Below are 23,490 nucleotides of genomic sequence, written 5' to 3'. Positions count from 1 at the left end.
AGAAAACCAAGGCAATGGAAGTAACATATATACACTTGGTAACAAAATTAATCTCTCAAAAAGAAAAAGAAATAAACATTTACCTACACTCGGATTCTTGATTAACTTAAATGGTTTCCACTGCATTAAATATTTTCTATTTTATTTCAGAAATGTCAACTTTAAAATGCATTGACTATACTTTTGCAAAAACAATTAAGCGACATTTGTTCCAGTCCTGCATTTAAATCAATATAAATGCGCACTCATTACCTTCGTGCAAGTAATGATGACACTACTGAAGTGTTGTAGACGATGTTTGAACTTGTTTTGTAGGCACAGAAATATGTTATAAACATAGTAAGGTCTGAAATTCACAGAATTTCTATTTATTTAGTTTTATCAAGACATATAAAGATAACATTAAACTTATATTTTATCAAACGATGAAATTCAACACAGTATGAAATGTAACAGTAGCTCCTATATTAAGGTTCTAAATTGTATAGCAACTATGAAAAATTTCAATATGTCGTACTATAATAGCTACTTTTTAAACAATGGAAAGCAACTGCGTCAACCTCATATCAATTTATTAGATGTATTTGTCTTACATGTTACATTAGCTTAAACATTTTATTTATTAAGATGCACATTAGCTCAAATACGGTTTATATCTATATGCAAAATAAGCAACATACTGACATTGATTGAAACTCTAATCTTTTTTTACCAAATTTACAAACAAAACTATAAAGGCATATCAGAAAAGCTGACATAATGATAAGAATCTGTAAAACAATTTTGTGTTTATGTAATCTAGTATGTTTGTAGTAAACGATGTCATACTCCAGATATTAGAAACGTCGTTCGAACATAATCTCTATATGTTGAATTATAAACAGTATCTGTGATCACCTATTACATAGATTCTTATACGAATTACAAACAGCTCATGATCAGTATATACATACTTCTTATAGATACATAACACTACATAACGTATTTAATAAACTTAATTCGGTAAGTAGTTTAATTAGATGGTAACTTTTTTCATTATAATTCAAACCCAAGAATAATATGTTACTAAGTTTCAGTATTCGATAACACTAAATTCACATAGCTGTTTTCTTCCTTTGCACAATCATTGTCTGCAACATCAGATGCACGGTTCATAACATTATGCTGTTGTGTGCCGCCATGTGTTAAGGCCGAATATTCATGAAAAGAAGTTTCAGCGGATGTTTCGTACTGGTTTCTGTACTGGGAATCTGAAATGAAACGCCGGTTTAAATTTCTTTTTCTGAAGTGCTCCTCAAGACCCCGAAATGAGTTCCACTTACTGTACATATGCGCATTGGTTATGTTACGTGTCGTGTCGCAACTTTTTCTGTCTTCAATTCGAAATAGGCATATTGCCTGAAAACGATATTATGGTACCACATTGTTCTGATAATGCTTAAGACGTTTCACTATCATCATTTCCCATTTGTCTCAAAACTATATTGTCCTTACTTTGTTAACATTAACATTCACGTTATGTTGTAACATTATGTTGTAATATTAACTCATCATAACGATTTCACCATAACATACATATTTAATAAACATGACATTGTATGCATTTGCTATTTAAAGATCATACCAACTCGGTAGGCTTCATACTCGGAACTGGTATTGGTAGCAGAGACGTTAATCCTGGAGCAGACAATAGCACGTTTCTCGTAGGTTTTTCAAGTCATGTATCCGATTGTGAATAGAAGTTTTATAAAATACATGTAAAATGAGGGGAGGTAATTATTAAACATGATAGTAATTTGAAGTATATTTTATTAATATCATAGTCAGTAAATGGGAATAGTAAATATTGAACCCAGATGAGCGTGATATCTACCGGAAAAGAAATTAGGTGAATCTTAAACCGAACCAGGCTGATTGTTACGTTTTCAGAGTTGTGTTCTTGTTCTCTTGTTCAAGTTTTTATAATATGAAATATCATTTCCCTTAAACATGTATCATATAAAATAATGAAACACTAATTTAAGGTTTATAATGGCATATATTGCGTGTTTAAGGTGCACATAAACAAATGTTGATCAAACAAGTTCATGTATCCGGATAACAGGCAACATAAAGTTTGAAATGATCTTTTTAGAAATTAGTCTGCAGCTATAAATTATAAAAAAAAACACGTATATATTCAATAATGAAGACTTTCGTAGTCATGCACATAAACTGTTAGTTTGGACAACCATAACATATCAAATTTAGCCTCTTGCGAATCACTTTTATGTTTTAGTTGGAATCAAAATAACCATAGGCGAAATGAAAGCTACCACGATACGTCACGTGATCGGATGAATAAGTTTTACTCATAAAAAGTTATCGAAAATATAACGTTCCAAGGTGATGACATTAAAAAATAAACGGCGGGTATATGGGATTTTACAACTGGGAAACGAGGTATGGTTTAATTATAATTATTGTAACATACTGTCCATTGAATAAGTCATCGTACTTAGAACCGCTGGCTTGATTACCTGAAATGTACAAACACTTATTTAGGCTAAACACACTCAGAGAGAGCATATTTATCCGTTGAATACTGACTTTATTTGTCATATTTTCTTTAAGAAGAATAACTAGCGGTGAAACACAAAAAATTAATCAAATTAATTTCGGTTGAAAACAGTGTGTTGCTCTGTAACGTCAGAGTACCTGTTTATATATATGTACACTTCTATAATTCTATAAAGTGAGGAGGCAAATATGAACTTATTCAACTTGGTCTAATTACCTTATTAAATTATGGTCATTGATCACTCTCATATATATTATAAAATACTATTGCATAAAACAAAGTTTATACATACGTTTATATTTCTTCCATAATATAAACATCCCAAACATTATGACTATCACGACAGTTGCACCCACAGCTCCTCCCACTGCAGCCCCGACCGATGGAGAGGATCCATTATCTAATTAAATGAATAAACAAGTGTCTGTACGTTTTTGGGGTCGTTTTTAGTAAAGGTTATTAACCAATTTCTTTATAAGCATTTGTTATTGTCGGGAGTGGTCTGCAATTGCAATTGATACTTAAACTATTGATTACTTCATTCTTTCCAAAAGCAGACATTGAAGGTCAATAACTTAGTAATGTGTATATCTAATTGAATATATGCGTTTAATATTACAAACTGTTTTACGTTTTAAATGCTGTATTAAACACGACATCTCTGATACTAGATTATAGTTAATTTTCGATCGGTTAAACTCAAAATCGACAGGCGTCTTCCTTTCCTTATGTAAATATCATACCAATTGTCAATGTTACATGGTGACATGACACAGCATTCTGTAGATATGTGCGAAGCAAAATAGCGCTGCATTTTCGACAATGGCATCATAATTTTTATAAATGTATCTAAGCAATAGTTATTATGCAGCATCAGCATACAATTCGTATGATTATTACACCTTTAAAAAAATATAGTTAGCACAATTAATAATTTTTTAAATAAGCAATAATTCAAGTAATTAATAAGTGATTGTCGCTCATTAGTTTTAGTGATATAATATGGCAATACTGTTTTGAAGAACCTCCTGAAAATAATCTAGTGACCTGAATTAAAATATTTTACGGATTGATGTTGCTTGCTTAAACACCATAAATTAACAGTATAGTCTGCATTGCGTTTACATGTATACGTTATGGTGTATGTGTTCATAATGAAATGAATAGTATTTATAATTTTGTTATCTATCTTAATATAAAGTTGTTGAAAGTCCAGATATATTATCAGGACAACAAACTTGCTCCCACCAATGAGTTGTATATGTGAGATAATCATTTTCACACACATTATAGATAATTAGAAACAATACATTACTAAACATGTTTAAACCAGTAGAACAACTTGCCGGGCCATATTCATAAATCAAAACAAAAAAAAACACAGATCTGTAAATGAGCATTAACACATCAGCAGTGTAATTTAAATATGAGTATTACAATACATGATATTTCTGTTTGAATTACAATTAATAAACTGAGTTTCATAATACAGCAGTGCCAGCGTATGTCTACAATAAATCGACATGTTTAAAGAATTCGCATTAGGATAATACGTTGGATTAAATGGTTTGATTAAGTCAAGTGCACAATTTCCACTTCAATACTGAGCAATAAGTTCAACAGTATAACACTTAAAATTACTAGTTTTGTCATAGTGAATGATGCCCTTCAAAAAAATTCTTGGAAACAGGCAAAGCCCTAACTCGTTTGAAAAGGGCTTATTTTCACAAAATCTGTATTATCTTTTAAACTTGAATTTATATAGTTGTTTACATGCTGGTAAACATGTTTGTGAATTTTCAGCCTTCAAACAGAATTACTTCTTGAGCACGAGACACAAATTAAAAAACTGCATTTGCATTAATCAGTTGTTTCACATGCTGGTTCATAAATTGACAAAGTTTCATCTCTGTAACTTAAAAACTTCTTGAGTCTGGCCCGACAAAAAAAGCAAACGGACAGACGTATGTAAAGAAGGAAGAACGGACGGACTGACAAAGGAACATCTTTATACTCCGACTTTAAAGTTGGGTCATGACAATTACAAAAAAAATACACAAACTGGTTAAAGCCAACATGACATTACATACACATAACGATTTTTCAGCCAAGAAAATATTAGCGCAATTCATCAAGCAGTTGAGTCCACAAAATAGAAAAGGCTTAGAGTCGAAACCTTTATGCCTCCCCTTAACAATCACCTTAACATGAAGGTTCCTCGGCTGTGAACTTTGCAAGATAGATCCGACAAACCGATCGTCACACTTACCTAATATAGATATTAAGAAACAGTGTACACACCTTAAAAATAAGACTAAAACAGAAGTATGCATACCAGATTTGGCTCGTGTAGTTACTGTTATAACATTTGTTTCCGCTGATTTTCCAATTGAATTTTCTGCATACATTTTGAATTGATAAGAGGTTCCAGCAACCAATTCTTCAATCGATATTCGTTCGATATGTTCTAATATAGTTCTGTAAGTCCATCTTTCACCCGTGTGTTGTTTATATCCAATAACGAACCATTGATCATCCCCACCGTTAAATCCCGGTTTCCATTCAACGATGACAGAGCTGTCTGTTATCGTATTATCTGGTATACCGAAATGTTCTGGAATAGCTGGCTCTTCTGTAAATAGTTATGTTTAACAGCCTCTTAATGCCTATCCATAATGAATTAGTGTGTGAATATGCGATCAAAATAAAGGCAATTAAATATGTTAAGTTATTGCCAAAAAGAAGAACTACGAAATACATCATATTATTACCCTTCGCTTCAATAACAAATGTCTGTTCTGTGGAGCCAATATCGTTGTCCACATTGACCGTATAGGTTGCAAAATCGTCTTTCTGTACTTGCACTATGGAAAGGTTTGTCTGCAGTCTGTCTTGGGAAATTTGAATATTAATTCTTGTATTAGCATTGACCATTAACCATTCATTTTTTACTTGTTTCCGCCAAACAAACGCCGATAAAGCTCTTGGAGGAGGATACGCCACAATAGTATACGTAAGAATTACACTACTGTTAGTTTTCGTCCAAACTTTAGGTACCGGAGGCATAAATGGAGAAGCTCGCGGTGCACCTTCAAAAAATAAAATGTAACATTGGACGACATTAATTTAATAGCAAAACGAGAAATACAACATAAGTTTATATATGCCTTATCGCAAACGTTCATATTCAAAACACAAATACGTATGTTTTATAATATTGACTTACATCGGATGATGATCTCTATTTCTCGAACCTGCTGGGCGGCGTTGTGAATGTTGTTCCCTTGACATTGGTATATCCCCTTGTCAAATTCGCATCGCACATTTTCAAGAGAAGCAGATATTGTGTTATTATGTGTTTCAGTCAGTAAATCGCGTCCGTTTCGAGTATTATTTATTAGAAACATGTTAGCAATAGGGTCACTATAAGCTTCGCAGATTAATATCACAGTCTGACTTTGGTTTATAGTAATAATCCTTGCATTTTCAAATCCGTCGACAAAAAATCTCTGTATACTGGAAGGATCTACAATAAATAAATACTTATTATGACCTTGCAATTTTAAATACAATAATCAACCTTTAACTTATACAAATCACTTTATTGAACTTTCTTTTGCAAAGTTTTGAACTATACGCACATACTCTTATTAATGTACCATTTACCTACATTGTACATCAACGTAAAACATTGTTTCATCGTAAGGCGTCTGTGCACAGCAACCTGAGGGTTCCATTGTGTTGTTTACTCTGCACTTATAAAATCCCTCGTCAGTGATTTGCATATTTTGAAAAGTAAGATTTTGCTCGACTCCGACAACGCGCGATGTCTGTACTTGTTTCCACATAAAATTCGTCTTTGGTGGGTTTCCTTCGGTGTATGGACACTCGACAGACAATGTCCTGTTTTGTAACACCGTTGTATTCGCAATTGGTCTCACCGCCACTGCGACTGAAGTGAATTATAACACAGCGATAGAGTAATGTATAGTGCTCCATCAAAGTATCATGGACCTTGCAACACATACACATAATAACACAGCTCTTCACGGTGCATTTAACGAGGACTTAACGTTTTTGTATCCACGATTCATTCCTCGAAATTCGATGATTGTAGTATTCAGTACATTTAATCTTTAACAAAATTGGCAATTCGGACTAAAGTGAATGTTAACACATGGATCGAATGATTCATATTGAAATATCATAGGATGAGAAACACAAGTGATACGCATAAAGAAATCATAATGAAATAACTCTACCAGATTCATTGTCCTGAAACTTGACGGATTATTATTAATGAATCTGCCTTCGAATTTGATATTTTAGTATTCAATACAATCAAATTTTAAACAAAATGCAAATACAAGCCGATCACAAAAAGCAAGAAATATTAACGAAACTTACATAACATGTCAAGTGAAAATATCACATTTGCATTTCCAATAACCACTTGCGGTGAAGAGGTTGCATTCATCACATTGATGACATCCAATTTGTAAGTACCGCTAGATAGCACGTTTGGTATCGTGAAGAGTTGTCCGTGTTGTTTCGGCCCGCCAGGCAGCGTCCACATGTAGTTCATTGGAGGGGGGTGGCTATTGCTGGTACAATTAATTGTAATAGATGTGTTCTTAATTGCACGTATGTAATTTGATGTTATTCCATTATTTTCGATGGCACACGTTGGGGTGGTCGGTGGATCTGCAACCAACGATTATCACGGTTTATTCCTGGCATATCTTATGAACAGCTTAAACAGTATTATGCAATAAAAACACGTTTAACCTTTGAGAAAATATCCGGTGGTTTACATGTATGTGGTTATAACATGTACGCAGATTTTGGTTTATGTTTGTCTTTTATGAAGAAATTGTCTCCGGGCAGATATTGATAGAAACACTGGGGTAACCTATTTACAGAATCTCAGTTCATGTACATCAGTCATATAAACATATGTCAGGTTTATAATTTTGAACATGAATAACGTTGACAACAGCATTAGTTATGCGCCGTGTCCGACTACAAAACAGATACCTAGTTTCCTTAAACAACAATTATATGAAAATAAATCTTGACATAACGTCCTTCAAATTGACCTTATTTTGTTTGATTAGATTTGTGAATCAATTTATAGCTCAAGCCAAAATAATTAATAAGAAATTACATTTATAAAAACAAAGTGTTTGAATCAGTAGTTTAGTGAGAAAATAATGTCAAACAGTCAAAGAACCATAAAACATATAACTATGGTTGCGTCCTACTTCATAGGAATGTTCACGTGAATCATAATTCGTAGATTAAAAAGCTCAGAAAATGCCAATATGTTGTTAAAATGCAATTATTAAATCCAACAGACAATTGTTTTGCCATCTTTATCTGTCTTGTGTTAAATAAACCGATTTCTTGCTTTTACCCGCTATGTAACTTATTTAAAGCTGAGGTCCATATACTAACACAACATTAGAGATTGTATTATCCGATCAAAACAGTAATTTTCATCCCAATTTTATGGGTATTAAAACCACTATGAAATGATTATCGAATGATTACATTACACCGCAACGTTATAGGAATATGCATTATGTTAGTGGGTTTGTTATTTCAAGTATAAAGACACGTACGTAATATAATGAATGCGTATATTTATGCATTATACTGTAATCAAAGTAAATTATACTTACATACACATTAAATAAAACTTACATAGAATGTTAACCAGTAAAGTAGTTGCATTATTATATTTTGTTGTACTTCCGCTTGTTGGCTGCATGTCACTTGTGGCCGTGCAGGTGAGCGTAACTGCGTTCACACTTTGCATAAATTTCAGTTCAATAGCTCCGTTATTAATAACAGAGCCATTAGTTAATTTCCATGATATGTTTGGCGTTGGATTCCCAGAAGAGGTACATTCCAGCGATACAGAGCTATTTTGTATCACGGTAATGGTGTCAACAATCACATTCTTGTATAGAACTTTTGGTATGGATGGGGCGACTTCAACAAAGCGAAAGTACATGGGAAATAAAATAGGAACATCAATAACTTTGAGAACAAAGCATATTTGATTAAATACAAGCTACTTTAAAAATTTGAAAATTCAAATAAAAATAATACATTTACTTATTAATATTATGATTATTTTAAACTAACGTTCAAGTACAATACTGGATAATTACCCAACACGTCAATACGGGGTTTCCTGACTGATATGATCGACCCGTATCCATTTGAGACCTTGCAGTATATGATTGCCCCGTGCTGTTCCTGTGAAGGAGTAGTTGTCAGAGTGCTTGTCGTCCGGTCTCCTTCTACATTACCAATGCTTCGTTCAGTGATATTTTCATCGTCGGTGTAATCCGAGGGTGTGACTTTATCCATATACCAAGTAATGATGGGGGTAGGACGACCCTCGGATGATACGCATTTGATGAAGCTGATTGGTACGTTTTGTAACACATAAATTACTGGTAGGTCTGGAGTCAACGTTACACTGACCACAGGCACTAATCGAATAAATATACATTATTAATCTCTTACATACTTTATCGTGTTTTTTTTTTATTTCAAAGATTGTATAAAGAATATGGAAAATATCTATAGAAAAAAAAGAAGAATTTTAGAATGCTGTGCGTTCAAAAAGCCTAAAACAATGGTCAGTTAATACAAAGTTACATGTTTGTGCCATCTTCAAAGTAAACTTACATAATGTATGGAGCCCTGATTGAATATTTTACTTTTTTGCTACAATTCACACGTTAAACATGTACATCACAGAACCATACATGATATATTTAAAACTGTTTTGTATTGGTATTTTTAAAAAGAACTAATAATGCATATTTCCTCAAATTAATATTTATTTCATGCATCAATTGGATCATTCAGGCGATTGTGTTTTATCTCATATAATTATATCAAATAAGCACACTTTGCACGCATATATATACAAGTATATCTATATTTCTATTTAAGCCAATTTAGAAAAAACAATTTTTGAACAAGGTTGACAAATTTAAGACTATTGGTTTAAAAAGTAGGTCTACATAACTGTTGTGTTAGCGTTTATAGGTTCAAAATAAACAATTAATGTCGTAAAGGTACACAGTTAATTATTAATCAACAAAAGCAGGTGACATATATTCAAGGAGAAAATACAAGATCTGTCATAATTTATATAAATGAGCCTCGCTCTATAAAAACTGGGCTTAATGCACGTAAGTAAAGTGTCGTACCAGATTAGTCTGCATAGTCCTCACAGGCTAATATGGGGAAACAGTTTTCGCCTACATTGAATTTTGGATTTTCTGCAAGAAGATACTTGTTTTAAACAAAAAATACCATTTAAGCGGATCAAAGGCGTTTGTGGACGTTACTTTACGCACATGCATTAAGCCCCGTTTTCCCAGAGCGATGCTCATATTTATTTTACTGGAGAAAAACACTATCGGAAATGAGGGGATAAATACATCAACAAACAAGGATTTGGATTTACCTGCAACAGCAATTGTTAATTCCTGACTGTAACTCGTCGGAATTGTATTAACAGTGCACTGCCATTTGTCTCCATCATTGTTCCGTGATACGGACTTCAGGGTACAAGTAAACGTGGATCCTGCACAGTCACACCCAGCGAACATGTCAGGTAAAGGAGAACGGTCAAACAAGCATGGACTTCCTGCGGATGAAGCTGACAGAACATTGTCAAACTGACTACCACTCACTGGCTTGCGAAACCATTTCACAACAGTCCCTGTTGAATGAGTGCATGTCAACTTTAATGCACCATTAGCATCCACGAATGTTGCATTTGAAAGCAATACTGGAGTTTGTGAACCTAATGAAGACAAACGCAGACACAAACCTCTAGTCTGTTTTTGAAATGGTAACATGATACATGATTGAACAGAGATTAATACGGGTAATCCATTATAATAACTGTTAATAATAACCATTTGACATTTTAGGACAAAATTTCAGTAGGCCAAATGAATATATAGTTTCTTTATGACAAATGTTCATAGTTGTAGTAGTTAAGATTTATTTACCTGCAGCATGTATAAATCCAATAATAATCAAAACGGTAGATCTTAACATGTTTATCTTTCACACAGCCAAACACGACAAAACAAACAAGTCACCCAAAGCACATGCAATTTGAAAAATTGTATCAGACTTTTGGTGCGGCTTACGTAAATTCAGCGTATTAATATATTATTCTTCAGAGTCTCTTAGCAATAGAGTTGATTGTTGTTGTAATACATTCTGTTTAAAACCTTTCGAATAGTGTAACTCAAAGCTATAGTTTATTCACCTACGCGATTGGTACTATAATTATTAATTTGTAGTAGTATAATTATCATTTGTATTATTATTATTAGTAGTAGTAGTAGTAGTATTACTATTATTATTATTATTATTTATTATTATTATTATTATTATTATTATTATTATTATTTCAATAATCATTTAAATAAATATTTTTATCATTATTTTTGTAACTATTTTCATAATATTTTGCCGGTATTTGGCTGTAAACATGGTTAAATTTATTATAGGCGCATTGTGTATTCTACAATTTCCAGAACTGGTGAAACACATTTTGTACTGATTTGATACATAAAATAGCCAAGTGTAAGTGTCTTTATTGAAGAAACTGAGAACATTTCCCAGTATATTAATGATAATTTAATCAAACACATAAAAGTGGAACATGTTCTGAAGTCAGTCTATTGAACTGTTTTAGTTCTTTGAATTTTCACGTACATTCAACTCATCTCTAGTTAAAGGTACTAGTAAATTAAAATGTGAAACCTTTTTAACATAATGACTTATCAATAGTTTTGTTAGTTATGACCGGATTGTGTCAAAATTTGGAATGTTAAATGTAACTCGACCTGATCCAGGATTTGATAAATTATAATTAAGCTTTGCACCCATGGTAAACTTTTCACAAGAATGTATCATATTATTTGGATGTGGTAATTTTGAAAGCTGGACAAACGTTCGTCATGTGATGTGGTGCTTGTGCAATTCATGTGTTGCTCGTTCGATACGAGCTTGCGTTTTGTAAGTTAGGTTTCTTTAAAGATTGTGCGTTTGCGCACACACGCTTTTAAGTCAAATATTAAAGCTAATTTGCTTGTAAGATCATGTTTTCATGGTGTTAAATGAAGCCATGGTATTAGATAAAACCCCGTGTATCATACATATATGTTTTAATATTGTAGCCGGCATTGTTTTATTGCTTAAGTTTCTTACAGAATTTTTATTTTTATCACACAATTTTAGATAATTAATCCTTTATTTAATGCTTCATAATAATATTAATCACTCTTATTTTGTATCAACTGTATGTACATATATATGTTTTGTACAATTTAATTGAATATAAGTATATAAATAGGCGTTTCATCAAATAAGCAAGTTTCAAGTTTCATATATAAATTGTATTCGTTCGCGAATAGTTGACATCTGTGTTTGAAATAACAGATGAATTTATTGCAACTGTCAAGTTGTATGTAAAAACTAATTAAAGCCACACATCTTGAAATTAAAGTAAATATACATGTAGGTGTTAACAAGAAACATATTTTGTCTATGCCAATTAGAATATATCTGGTGGTTACGAGTTAGAAATCCGTCTTTTTTGCGCTTTAAAACTTAAAAATAATCGCGTTTGTCGAAATGGACGTATACGTATAGAAATCCTACTTTCGGTTTTTAATTTCAAAAAAGTAATGAATTACTTGCTAATCAGGCTATAGATGTAATGACAATTTTGCACACTTTCAAATTGCATCTATACGTATTGTTTAACATGTTTTTCATTTCAATTTATTATACCTCACTTTTATTCACAATGCTAAACTTCCATAGGCCATCGTGACATAGAAATACTGTCAGACCCAGCGGGAATTAATTTACTGTCCAAAATATACTGTATCCCGCTGCCATAGCAATCACGTGCCACCAGCGAGAAAAAATTTACTGATAAAAAAATACTGTATCCCGCTGCCTTAGCAATCACGTGCGGAATGTTCGAAAAAACTGTCCCATTCGCGCATGCGCAGTTTTGCCTTTTCCGTTGTGAACAGACGACAAAATGGCAAGCAATATTGCCAGTGAGCGTTTTTCAACGATAAGCGAGGAGGATTTGAAGGCATTGGATCATGACAAGGACTCTTAAAACACTAAACGTGTAGTTAAACATGGTGTGAACTTGTTCAACGAATTTCTTCGTTCCAATTACATGGATCTTGGTGATCTCGTGGAAGATCCAGCGGAACTAAACAACCAGTTACGCTATTTCTATGCATCTGTACGTCAGAAAAAACGGCGAGGAACTAAATAAAAAATCTTTGGACAGTCTGAAGTATGGAATTTACAAGCATCTCTTAAGCACGTATAACATTAATTTGAAAGACCAGCAATTTTCATCAAGTAATGGAACCTACAAGTCAAAAGTTTAGCAGCTTAAGCGAAGTGGACATGAGAGTGTCGACCACAAACCTATAATATCATAATAATGCTGCAAAGAATTTAACTATAAAAGGTGGCTTTTAATTTGTTTGACAGAGGAAAGAAAACATAAATTACATGGAATTTTAGTGGTGAAACCACATAATCTTTTAGCAAAAACATCTATTTTCAGTTTCAGGCCATTTTAAATGTCAGACCAGTGTCTAATTAAATGAATTCATCTCTTTAAGATTGACGATACGCCTAATGATACCACAGGAGAAGGAAAGATCTACGAGCAGCCTTGCAGTACGTTTTTCCCAGTCCGATGCTTTGAGAAGTACCTATCTAAACTGAACCCCAAACTCGAAGCATTATGGCAAAGACTGTTAGAATCATTTCAAGAGACCAGTGACATTTGGTATTGTGCTGCACCATTAGAAAAGAATACTTTATCTGGAATGATGTCTAGCATTTCCAGACAGACCGGACTTTCAAAAGTGTACACTAACCATTGCTTGAGGGCTACATCTATTACAAAACTTGATAGACATGGTTTCGAAGCCCGGCACATAATAAGGGTTTCAGGCCACAAATCAGAAGCTTCGATACGAAGTTATTCTACACATTTAAGTGAAGATCAGCAACGCGATATGTCAGATTGTCTAAGCAAGCCATTTTCAAATAAAAAAGATAACGCCACTGTAAAAAGTGATAATGACATGAATGAACTGTCTGAACAAGACCTGTTAAATATTTTCTCAGATGATAGTGCCAGTTGTTAGTAATCAAAATGTATTGCCAGTTGTCAGTAATCAGAGAGCATTGCCAGTTGTCAGTAATCACAGTGCATTGCCAGTTATCAGTAATCAGAGTGCATTGCCAGTAGTCAGTAATCCAAATGTTGTTCAACAGCAAGTGATTCAGCAGAGTTACAATAGACTCACAGACATTCACAGAACTGTTCCTCAATTCAACTTTAGCAACTGTCCATTTTCACTATCACTGAATTAACTTGCTAAAACAAAAAGATACTGTTTAATACTGTTAAAATAATAATAATGTTTAACTATTGAATTTTTATTTTCTGTGATAAGAAATTGACTATGTTAACATGTGTACTTTATTTTTTAATATTAAAATTGTTCATGGTTCTTATAAAATGTTCATGTTTGAAAAGTTTGTTCGGTATAGTAAAATAAATATTACATGTCTTACAGGATGAACCCTGTCAGACATGTAATATTTATTTTATTTTACAGAACAAGTGATAAGAAATTGACTTTGTTAACCTTCAAATCCTCCTCGCGTATTGTAGAAAAACGTTTACTGGCAATATTGCTTGCCATTTTGTCGTCTGTTTACAACGTCATAAATTGCGTAATAAAGTGATAAGAAATTGACTGTCTTAACCAGTGTACTTATATTTTTGTTATCAAAATATAAATGGTTATTCATTGCTGAATTTAATTACAATTATAAAAATAATTAAAATTGTTCGTGGTTCTTATAAATTGTTCATGTTTGAAAAGTTTGTTCGGTATAATAAAATAAATATAACATGGCTGACAGGGTGACAGTAAATTTGCCAACTTTCGGAAAAATACTGTCAACCTCGGCTTCGCCTTGGTTGACGTTATTTCCTCAAGTTGACAAATTTACTGTCACCCTGTCAGCCATGTAATATTTATATAATGTGTGGCTTTAAATTGTATTTGCAATACCGACATGTATACTTATAAACTTATAAATGAGTTAGTTTCTTACAACTGCTTACTTATGAGTTAGTTTCTTACAACTGCTCACTATTAAGTCATGAATTTTACAAGTAAATAATTTTGTAAACTAGATATTCAGCATTTAGTTCACATAAATTGTCGTTAAATAAACCATTACTACATCTTCTAAGTGCAATTCATCATCTAATCGATGATTTGTAACCTCTATGTAACAATGATCATGCAAATGCTTGCTTGGAAATAAATCAAATACGATTTATGTTATTCATGCAACTGAAGGCGGATAATCGTAGACAGTTTCCGTACAATTGCTCGGAAAGTAACACCATTATTGAGCCATTTACTTTTTTTGATGTGAATATCAGAGAACAATACAGACTATGATGCATATACATGCATAAAGCATATATATGCTAGATCAGAACATGAGACCCAGAGACCGTAGTGCCTAATCATGCTATATCAGATCTCCAGACCCAGAGACCGTAGTGCCTATACATGCTATATCAGACTTCCAGACCCAAAGCCCATGGTTCCTATACAGGCTATATCAGAATCCAGACCGATAAACCGTGGTGCCCATACATGCTATTTAAGACCGAGATACTGTGGTGCTTATAAATGCTATATCACATCCCCAGACCCACAGACCGTGGTGCCCATTCATGTTACATCAGACCGACAGACCCCGGTGCCTATATATGCTATATGAGACCACCCCCTAGACCTTGTTACCTTGGTAAATCGTCTATATATATCGATAACAAGACGTTTCAATATTTGCATGAATGAATGACATCGCACCAGGAAGATACACCGTGATGTAATACACTTAACATTTGGGTGTGATTTATAACCGGTCGAAACCCGAAAGGGTTTACTCACCACACATTACTTTTACCCTAACAATCATTTAATATTTATGTAAGATAACCGCTACGTTTTCTTCTCAAAAAATAAATTTTTTGTATATAACTTTTCTTGATTGAGCATTCCCATCCTAACAAAATAGATCTATATGTCAGTAAGAAATTTCGTCACACACATGCGGACACTTTCCCTGATAGATTTGAATATACGGAAATCTTAACAAGTTTCGACGCAATTAGTTCAAACATGTTAAAGAGAGTTACTGTATGATTCTATATTAAGGATTCAAGCATGCATTATTTGTCGTGTAAACATTCTTTGTTTTTTTCTTTAAATTATGTAAACAAAGGCTATATTTATTGTTAACACCTAAAATGAAATTGTTTTAATATTCATCAGTAATTGCAGGGGTCGCTTGCATGAATTTGGTCCCTAAACATACCCAAAAACACACTGGACCCCTTCATGAATTCAAAAATAACACTTTTTTGCAATCTGCACATTTGTTTGCCTCCCCTACCATTTTTTCACTTAGTACCTTACACTCACACTAATCTTCTATCAAGCTGGGGTCTTAAATAACCTGCATTAGGGGTTTATAATGTGCAATAAGCAAACACTAGACTCATAGCTTCGTGGGATGCAGCAAGCAAATACCCTACCGTGATCATTATAATGTGTAGGTTCGTAACTCGGGGAATCGTCACTCGCGATATCGCAAGTATTGGCCTCTCAAGCGAAAGTTTGTTAATGAGCTGATTGCATCAATAATACCTACCGCTGTTCATACATCACATGCTCTATGACGTCAAACACTAGCACATTCAAAACATCAGCATTGACTCTGTTTGCAGCAACGCCTTTTTTAGTTATGATGTTTAGTAATGATATCTGACAACAAATAACTTGATATTTTCAATGCACCATTTCTATATCATTCGGATTCAGAAAGTAAATCTGACTTTATTCTTCAAAGATTTAGTATCTCATATATTGTTGCTGCATTTGTGCTTAATTGTTGATCATAGACTACGAGAGCCGTGCAAGATGGATACATATTTTGCAGAGTATAATTAGATGCCTTAAGTTTCAAACAAATTAGTAAATACGACTCCAGCTTCGGTAGGTCGCGCAATGGGTTATTCTGTAAGATTACATTTACAATTTCAGCCCACGTGAGCACGAAGTGCTAATGAGGGGCTTTTGTGTCCTGCGTCCTTCGTAGTCCTTCGTGCGTCGTCATCTTTGTTTAGTAACTTTTAACTCTAGAAGCGCTATTTTTTTCTATCGTAATGAAACTTTGTCAGAATATTACTCTTAACAATATCTGGTTCGAATTTTAAAATAGGTACCGTGCGTCTAAAAACTCGGTCATCAGGTCGAATCTTAGAAAAAAAATGTGTTACCAATTTTAAGGGAGCCAGTTTGTGTACTTCAGAAATTTAGGCTAGCGTTTGTTTACAGCAACATTTACATACAGAGTAGTTTTCTTTTTGTGGTCAGTATGGTCAATGTCAAGGTGGCTGTAGCTAACCAAGGATAAAAGGATTGCACTCAATAATGTAAGCTATATAACTTGAGATTAGATGGCAGTATTGGGCTGGAATATTGTGCAAAGGTAGCTCACATACCTTATATGCAAACCTTTCTTAGCTTACAAACTTAATTAAATCACCTGAATTTATGTTTAAATTGTTTGAACAACTAGTTCATTTACATTGAAGCATTTCTTGTTATTTTTTTATCAGCTCTAAATTTACAAAACTGTTCTATAAACATGGAATACCATGTTTAAGTGGCTATTTAACCAAATTAGTGTATGGTATTTCAAAGTATGATTCAGCATGGTAGTTGGACTTGAAATATCGGGTTGCATTTAAAAAACGGTCTTTTCATGAAATATCAGTGTTATATACTGTTAGACTATTATTCCAGTCATTGTTAGCCAATGGTAATTAGTACTTTATGGACCTTCGTATTTATGTTGATATGTTTAACCCCATTTAAAATATTTAATTTGACAATTTTTACAATTTTGACAAGCAAGTATTTGCATGTTTGCAATGTGCGTTGGTAAACTTGACCGCCTTGTGGCTGCGAGCGGGCTGAACAGTGTTCCTAATATTGCCCTCTTGAAACCTTGTGAGCTTTCTAGCATCCACACTTCTTAACTAATTTCCATGTAACTTACTCAGAATATGTCTGCAACTAATAAACATTTCCCAAATTGGGTGAAATAAACATCTGCTTTTCAACTTTGCTTATCTTCTTACGGACGTTACATGTGAATCTCGGACACATAACACATTTCATCGTACTACATGCCTTTCTGTAATTTTTAAGTAACCATTTGTTTAATCTTCAAGCAAAACCAACCGCTGTAAACATTGTGTTGGATATAAAACCGAATTAATAATATAAATAAAAAGACAGCATTGTGGTAGGTGTATTGAAAAATATTAGTATCATTAAATTTGCTATTAAAACTCCGTTCACTCGCCATCAAACAAAATATTTCATACAGCAGCAGCCGCTTGGAAAAAGTATAAAAGCTTAATAAAGAGCAAACATAATATCTAGTATTGTTTTCGTAATAACAAGATAATCGTTAACATTTATGATTAATTATTTGGTCTTATGTAATTATCCCTATTTAAAATCGTTAAATCAAATATGCACATAAAACTACAAAAAAACAATGTAATGATCCTCATTAATCTGTCGAATTTTCTTATAATTCTATAATCTTATAATTTGTGAATTAATTCAAAATATTCAAATCATGTATTGAAAATGTGTGGAATAAGTTGTATCATATGTGTGGAATAGTAGTATCATATAAAACACAGTATTTTTTATTATTTTATAGCCTGTAAATGTAAATATAATATAGATATTTGTTAAAAGGCATATACTGCTTGAATGGCTAGTTAGCAGTTTGTTCTTATCCATCTGCAAAAGCGCACAATCAAGATCCAAAAACTCAGACTTGAGAAAAATAGAAACATAATCAAGCCCTGCCGGAAAATAACCGAACGCAGTGTCTTCTTGAAGCGGTCTACAAGGCTGACTAAAGTTTAGCATGTGATGGATAAATACCTTACCGGCTATGGTGTTTCTTCGAAACTGATAGGCCGTGAGAATATTCGTTTATAATAAATGAGATCAGTATTATTTGAGGAAGATAGAAACTCTAAACGACACAAACAAGTAATTGTCTTTATATAAATGAGTTAAAATGCGCTAAAATGCAATTGATTACAAAGACACAGACATAAATATGTATTTTTATATTTATAAATATGTCTAGTACTGAAAAGTTAGTACCCACAGCTTATTAGATACTTGTCATTTTATTATTGTTTTATCAATATTTTTGACCTGTGTCAATAATTATAAGGAAGCTTAAAGCATCTTCCGAAAATTGCAATGTAATACTATACGCATCAACACCAATTAAGCTTTCGGAACGTTCTGAAAAAATAAAATGTTCTTTGTGCACGCTTTTACTGGTACTATACATTTATATAATTGTAGTTTATTGACACATATAATGTTTATACAGAAGGACAGTGTTTTTGTGAAGTTCTTGGGGTTTATGGTCAAAACTTATATTAATACATGAAACACCTGAACAATAAAAGCATACTTTGCCTGTGCCTCAGGCATTTGGAACTGTATTATTGTCTTTGAACTGCGTTCGGTTTACCCTGGGACAGGCAGTGTTAACAGTTTAGTTTAGTTTTAACTTATTTATTTTAAAGTACAACTAGTACTCGGTGTATTTACTGTAGATCTTAAGCACGCTACCACTGTGGAGATCGAATACGTGACCTCACTCGGACACTATAAACGCTACCCCATGGCGACCGTTGGCGTGTTTCATGATCATATAACCATTCATTTTACTAACTAAACTCTTCTCCAAATTACTAAATGTTAATCTATAAATACAATATATATCGAGTCTCTTCATGTAAATATAAAATGCTTATTGTAACAATTTAAACATATACTGGTGATGGTTGATTTATCTCGGTCAGTTTACATCCATATCTTAGAGGAATGAAGGTTTACAAGACGTTTGAATTTCAATGTCAATTTAACTGATTCTTAAATATCTAACTTTAACGTCCTTAGTAGAAACTTTTAAGGACTTATAACCAAATTAGTCCATTTATTGTTTATTATACTGAACTGCGAAGCCTTACAATAAACGAGACACCGTGTAACAACATAACCTTTGATAATTAAACGTCTAATCATACGTGGTTTACTTCCCTTGGTAAATGACTCGATGCAGCCATCAATTAATTGTCTGCACTCTATCGTCGTGTGTTGTTAAGGGCATGTAAATAGGTCAATGCCGGATAAAAATAGCCACAACTCAACTGCGCGAACGTGAATGCATGCAAACGTTATGTCAATACTTCCTGCTTGCATACACGCATGCAGCGTGTGATTTGTTTAACTGAGTAGGTCATTTACAACTTGATTTCAACTACTTAAACTGAATATTTATACCATACACGCTGAACGATCATGTTCGTTTTAACATGAAGCCTTAAACAATGGTGCATTGTAAATTATTCATATGATTACAATTATACTTTTAATTTTGATAATAGTGTGATAAGCATATCAATGTCGTTTTAACCTCACCTAAGGAATAACTTGCTAAGGATAGGCTTTTGGGAGTAACTTTTGTCCGCCGTGCGTCATGATTTAACTCTTCATTCTAATCTCCTAAGCCACCGGGCATGATTTTAAATAACATTAACATGAAAAACCCTTAAACAGCTCTCTTTCAAATTTGTTTAAATCTATCCGTTCCATTAGGTAAATAGGTCTTCAGAGCTAACAAGATTTTGATAAAAGCATGCACCTGGGTTCCATATTGACCACTCACTTTCCATGGGTCTCATGATTTTTATCGATATTTTTGCATGAAATAATTTAAATAATATAATCTTCTCAAAAAGGGTGCGAGGGGGGGGGGGGGGGGAATTGTGTGCGCAGCACCGTAAACTGGTACTCTACCAAGTTTATTCAAATAATGTCCCTTCTATCAAATAGGCAACGCCTGAGATGTTACATGTTTTACATACATTAATAGTAAATCACATAACAAGCTTTCAAACCAAAATGCTATCAGATTATATAGTTGCCATGCGACACCGGATAGTGCTCTTCTTCGAAGATTGTTCAAATCATGCGAATGTTTTCAAAACGTCCCATCCCCAGGGTCACATAATTACAAAGACTAGGTAGTTAAATAACTTTACAATCCTTCTCGTTTTAAAAAAGAAGCAAAATGGTAAGTATACTTCGCATTTAAAGGGGCCTTTTCACCTTTAAGTAAAATGACAAAATACAATGAAAATGTGTCAGATTCGCAAAGTTTCGTTGTAGTTATGATATTTGTGAGGAAACAGTAATACTGAACAAATACCATGCTCTAAAATATCCATTATATGCATCTTTTGACGATTTAAAAACCTGCAAATTATAAAGCGTTGCAACGCGAAACAATCTGATAATTTGATGAGTTCTGTTGTTGTCGTTTTATTTTGTGATAATACGAGGACTGCTTATATTAAGTATAAAATGCATCACTTATTGTTGGAGCACGGATGGCCGAGTGGTCTAAGCGAAAGACTTTTACCCCAGGGGTCAGTGGTTCGAGCCCAGTTGAGGGTTACTTTTTTCTTTTTTCAATTTTATTTTTGCTCTTTTACTGGAGCTATTTAGATCCAATGTTTACATTTATCAATATAAAGCATTTAATGACAAACTTCAATACATGACAAAATCTGTAAAAAGGCCCCTTAAACGTCATATAGTTATCCTCTACTAATTTTGTGCACATCATGACCATAAAGTCACAATTGGCCTGCCTGCAGATGTCGGGTGAGATGTTTGTATTGAAATAAATTGCATAATAACTTTTTTATCTGAAAACAATTAACACACATCTTTGAAACCAGTTTTTTAGGACGTTCAAACAATAATAATACAATAAAACGGATCTTATGCCATATGCTACCAGCGTAGCTTCAGACCAACCTGCGAATGCAAACTCCTCATCAGAGTATACGGAGTATACAGAGGCAGAGGCATATCAGGAGCTATGGTTTTCGGATATATCCTTCGGTCCATTTCTTGCAAGACGCGGCTCTAATGATTCTACAACGGAAGATTATTTTTTTGCAGAATAAAACATTTTGCTAATGTGCTTGCAGTGTTGTTTTTATCATTTCTTCAAATAGTTCCTTTACTTTGCTAACAATTTATATTTAGGATATTTAGGATACGTAATAGGCAGAACATAATAAATCGATGATAATTTGACCCCCCCCCCCACATTAAAAGTAATTGAACATTACCTACTGTGTGCATTTAGGTTAGAATACGTGTGAAATTAAGGCGAATATTGTATAAACCAGTATGCCCAGTTGTCATACGAACACAGTTTTCCAAAATAACTTGCGTCTTATATAAACCATTATTCTTCGCCTGTATTAAAACATTTGTATTAAAATGTACTCAATGCAAAATAAAATACAGTTGAATATTTACTTTTGTAAATTTAGATATACTAAACAATAAGTTTTAGTATCTGTTGATAAAAGACTAACAATACTACACTAATTGATCATGATAACTCAAAAGGGCTTGTGTAAAATTGGATTACATATCCAGTTATATTCTTAATCAATTTGCTCTAATGGGCCCATCATGTGTTATTTATGTATAATATTTAAAAAGGGATACTCTGTTATTAATTATGTATCAAATAGTTGCATACGACATATGTTTCGCTTAAATCAATGCTCAGTGACATAGTTATTGATAAAACATAAGACCACTTATAGTGGACACTTTTCACGGGCACTGTACAATAGTAATAGCCTTATAAATTAAAGATCATACAAATATTCGTACGTCACTTTGCAATAACGGTACTTTTTGCATTACAATTATCGTGGAAGCGTGGGATATGAAATAATGCCTTCTTCTTATGTATGCTTATGGCTGATATATTTATATGACCCAATCAAGCAGATCGTGTTGTGCACCAAATCAAAAATGTTGAAGAATTGATACACATTTGCGTAAGCTTCATCCCAAGTGTTTGATAACGAACGTAGTCTAAAGTGATGTCTTGCCGGGTATTATATTTTCAAAATTACGTTGCTGTTTAATGCGTATTTATCACATGATTGCTTGGCTGATTGGTCTTTTCGGAAAACGCTTATTTTCATATGTTTTTCTATAGTTGTCCAAACGTATTTCATATGACATTTTTTTCGGACTCAAGAATATAAGCTCTAGCAGTTAAATGGGTATGACATGTACACGCATTACCGTTGTTCATGCATACTAATGATAACAGTACTCTTGTGCTATCGTTGAAGTGTGAGAATGATTTGCAGGCTGGGTTTTATTCACATATCCAATTCAAATCAGCGCTATTTGTGCACACGTTGTCCGTATATGTTTTGAGAGCAACATCAGTGTTGTTTAGGATCGACAACCATCGAATGAACAACTATGTCATTATTGCTGAAATTCCCCAATGGTTTGATGTATATATGATTGTAATATATTATATGTGTATATATGTTTTGCTCCCGTGGCATTCCTGTAAGAGAAACCGTTACAATTTCAGCATGTGTATTAGAGGAGAATCGTATTTGAAATGTCTTTCATTAGTGTATATTAGTTGTGAAGAGGTTTTATTTAATGGAAACGTATACAGTGGAAAAGGGCCATGAATGCATTGTTTTTAAATAGTGAATCAAAAGACAGGTGACAAACCCAACCCATCAAATTTGCTTTCCGAAAAAGATACATATG

General features: G+C 33.3%; 1 protein-coding gene across 4 annotated transcripts; it reads right to left on the bottom strand.

The window, feature by feature from the left end:
* Positions 1 to 306: 306 nt before the first annotated feature.
* LOC127836661 (cell adhesion molecule Dscam2-like) lies at positions 307 to 10,676 on the bottom strand. 4 transcript variants are annotated; one of them, XM_052363345.1, is made up of 13 exons: positions 10,609 to 10,676; positions 10,056 to 10,397; positions 8,740 to 9,066; positions 8,267 to 8,557; positions 6,968 to 7,264; positions 6,231 to 6,512; positions 5,787 to 6,086; positions 5,332 to 5,649; positions 4,896 to 5,192; positions 2,853 to 2,960; positions 2,474 to 2,519; positions 1,625 to 1,677; positions 312 to 1,250 (listed from the first exon to the last, which is right to left on the bottom strand). In XM_052363345.1, exons 1-13 carry the CDS (start codon positions 10,655 to 10,657, stop codon positions 1,066 to 1,068), a joined length of 2,895 nt encoding a protein of 964 aa, XP_052219305.1. In that variant the 5' UTR covers positions 10,658 to 10,676; the 3' UTR covers positions 312 to 1,065. The 4 variants fall into 4 exon arrangements, with proteins under 4 accessions (XP_052219306.1, XP_052219305.1, XP_052219307.1 ...); XM_052363347.1 differs by lacking the exon at positions 312 to 1,250 and adding an exon at positions 1,257 to 1,398; XM_052363346.1 differs by lacking the exon at positions 2,853 to 2,960 and having other exon boundaries at positions 307 to 1,250.
* Positions 10,677 to 23,490: the final 12,814 nt, after the last annotated feature.

The sequence above is a fragment of the Dreissena polymorpha genome, chromosome 6 (genome assembly GCF_020536995.1).
Source record: "Dreissena polymorpha isolate Duluth1 chromosome 6, UMN_Dpol_1.0, whole genome shotgun sequence".
In the NCBI taxonomy this organism is placed as follows: Eukaryota; Metazoa; Mollusca; class Bivalvia; order Myida; family Dreissenidae; genus Dreissena; species Dreissena polymorpha.
This window is presented reverse-complemented; position numbering and strand designations above follow the sequence as displayed.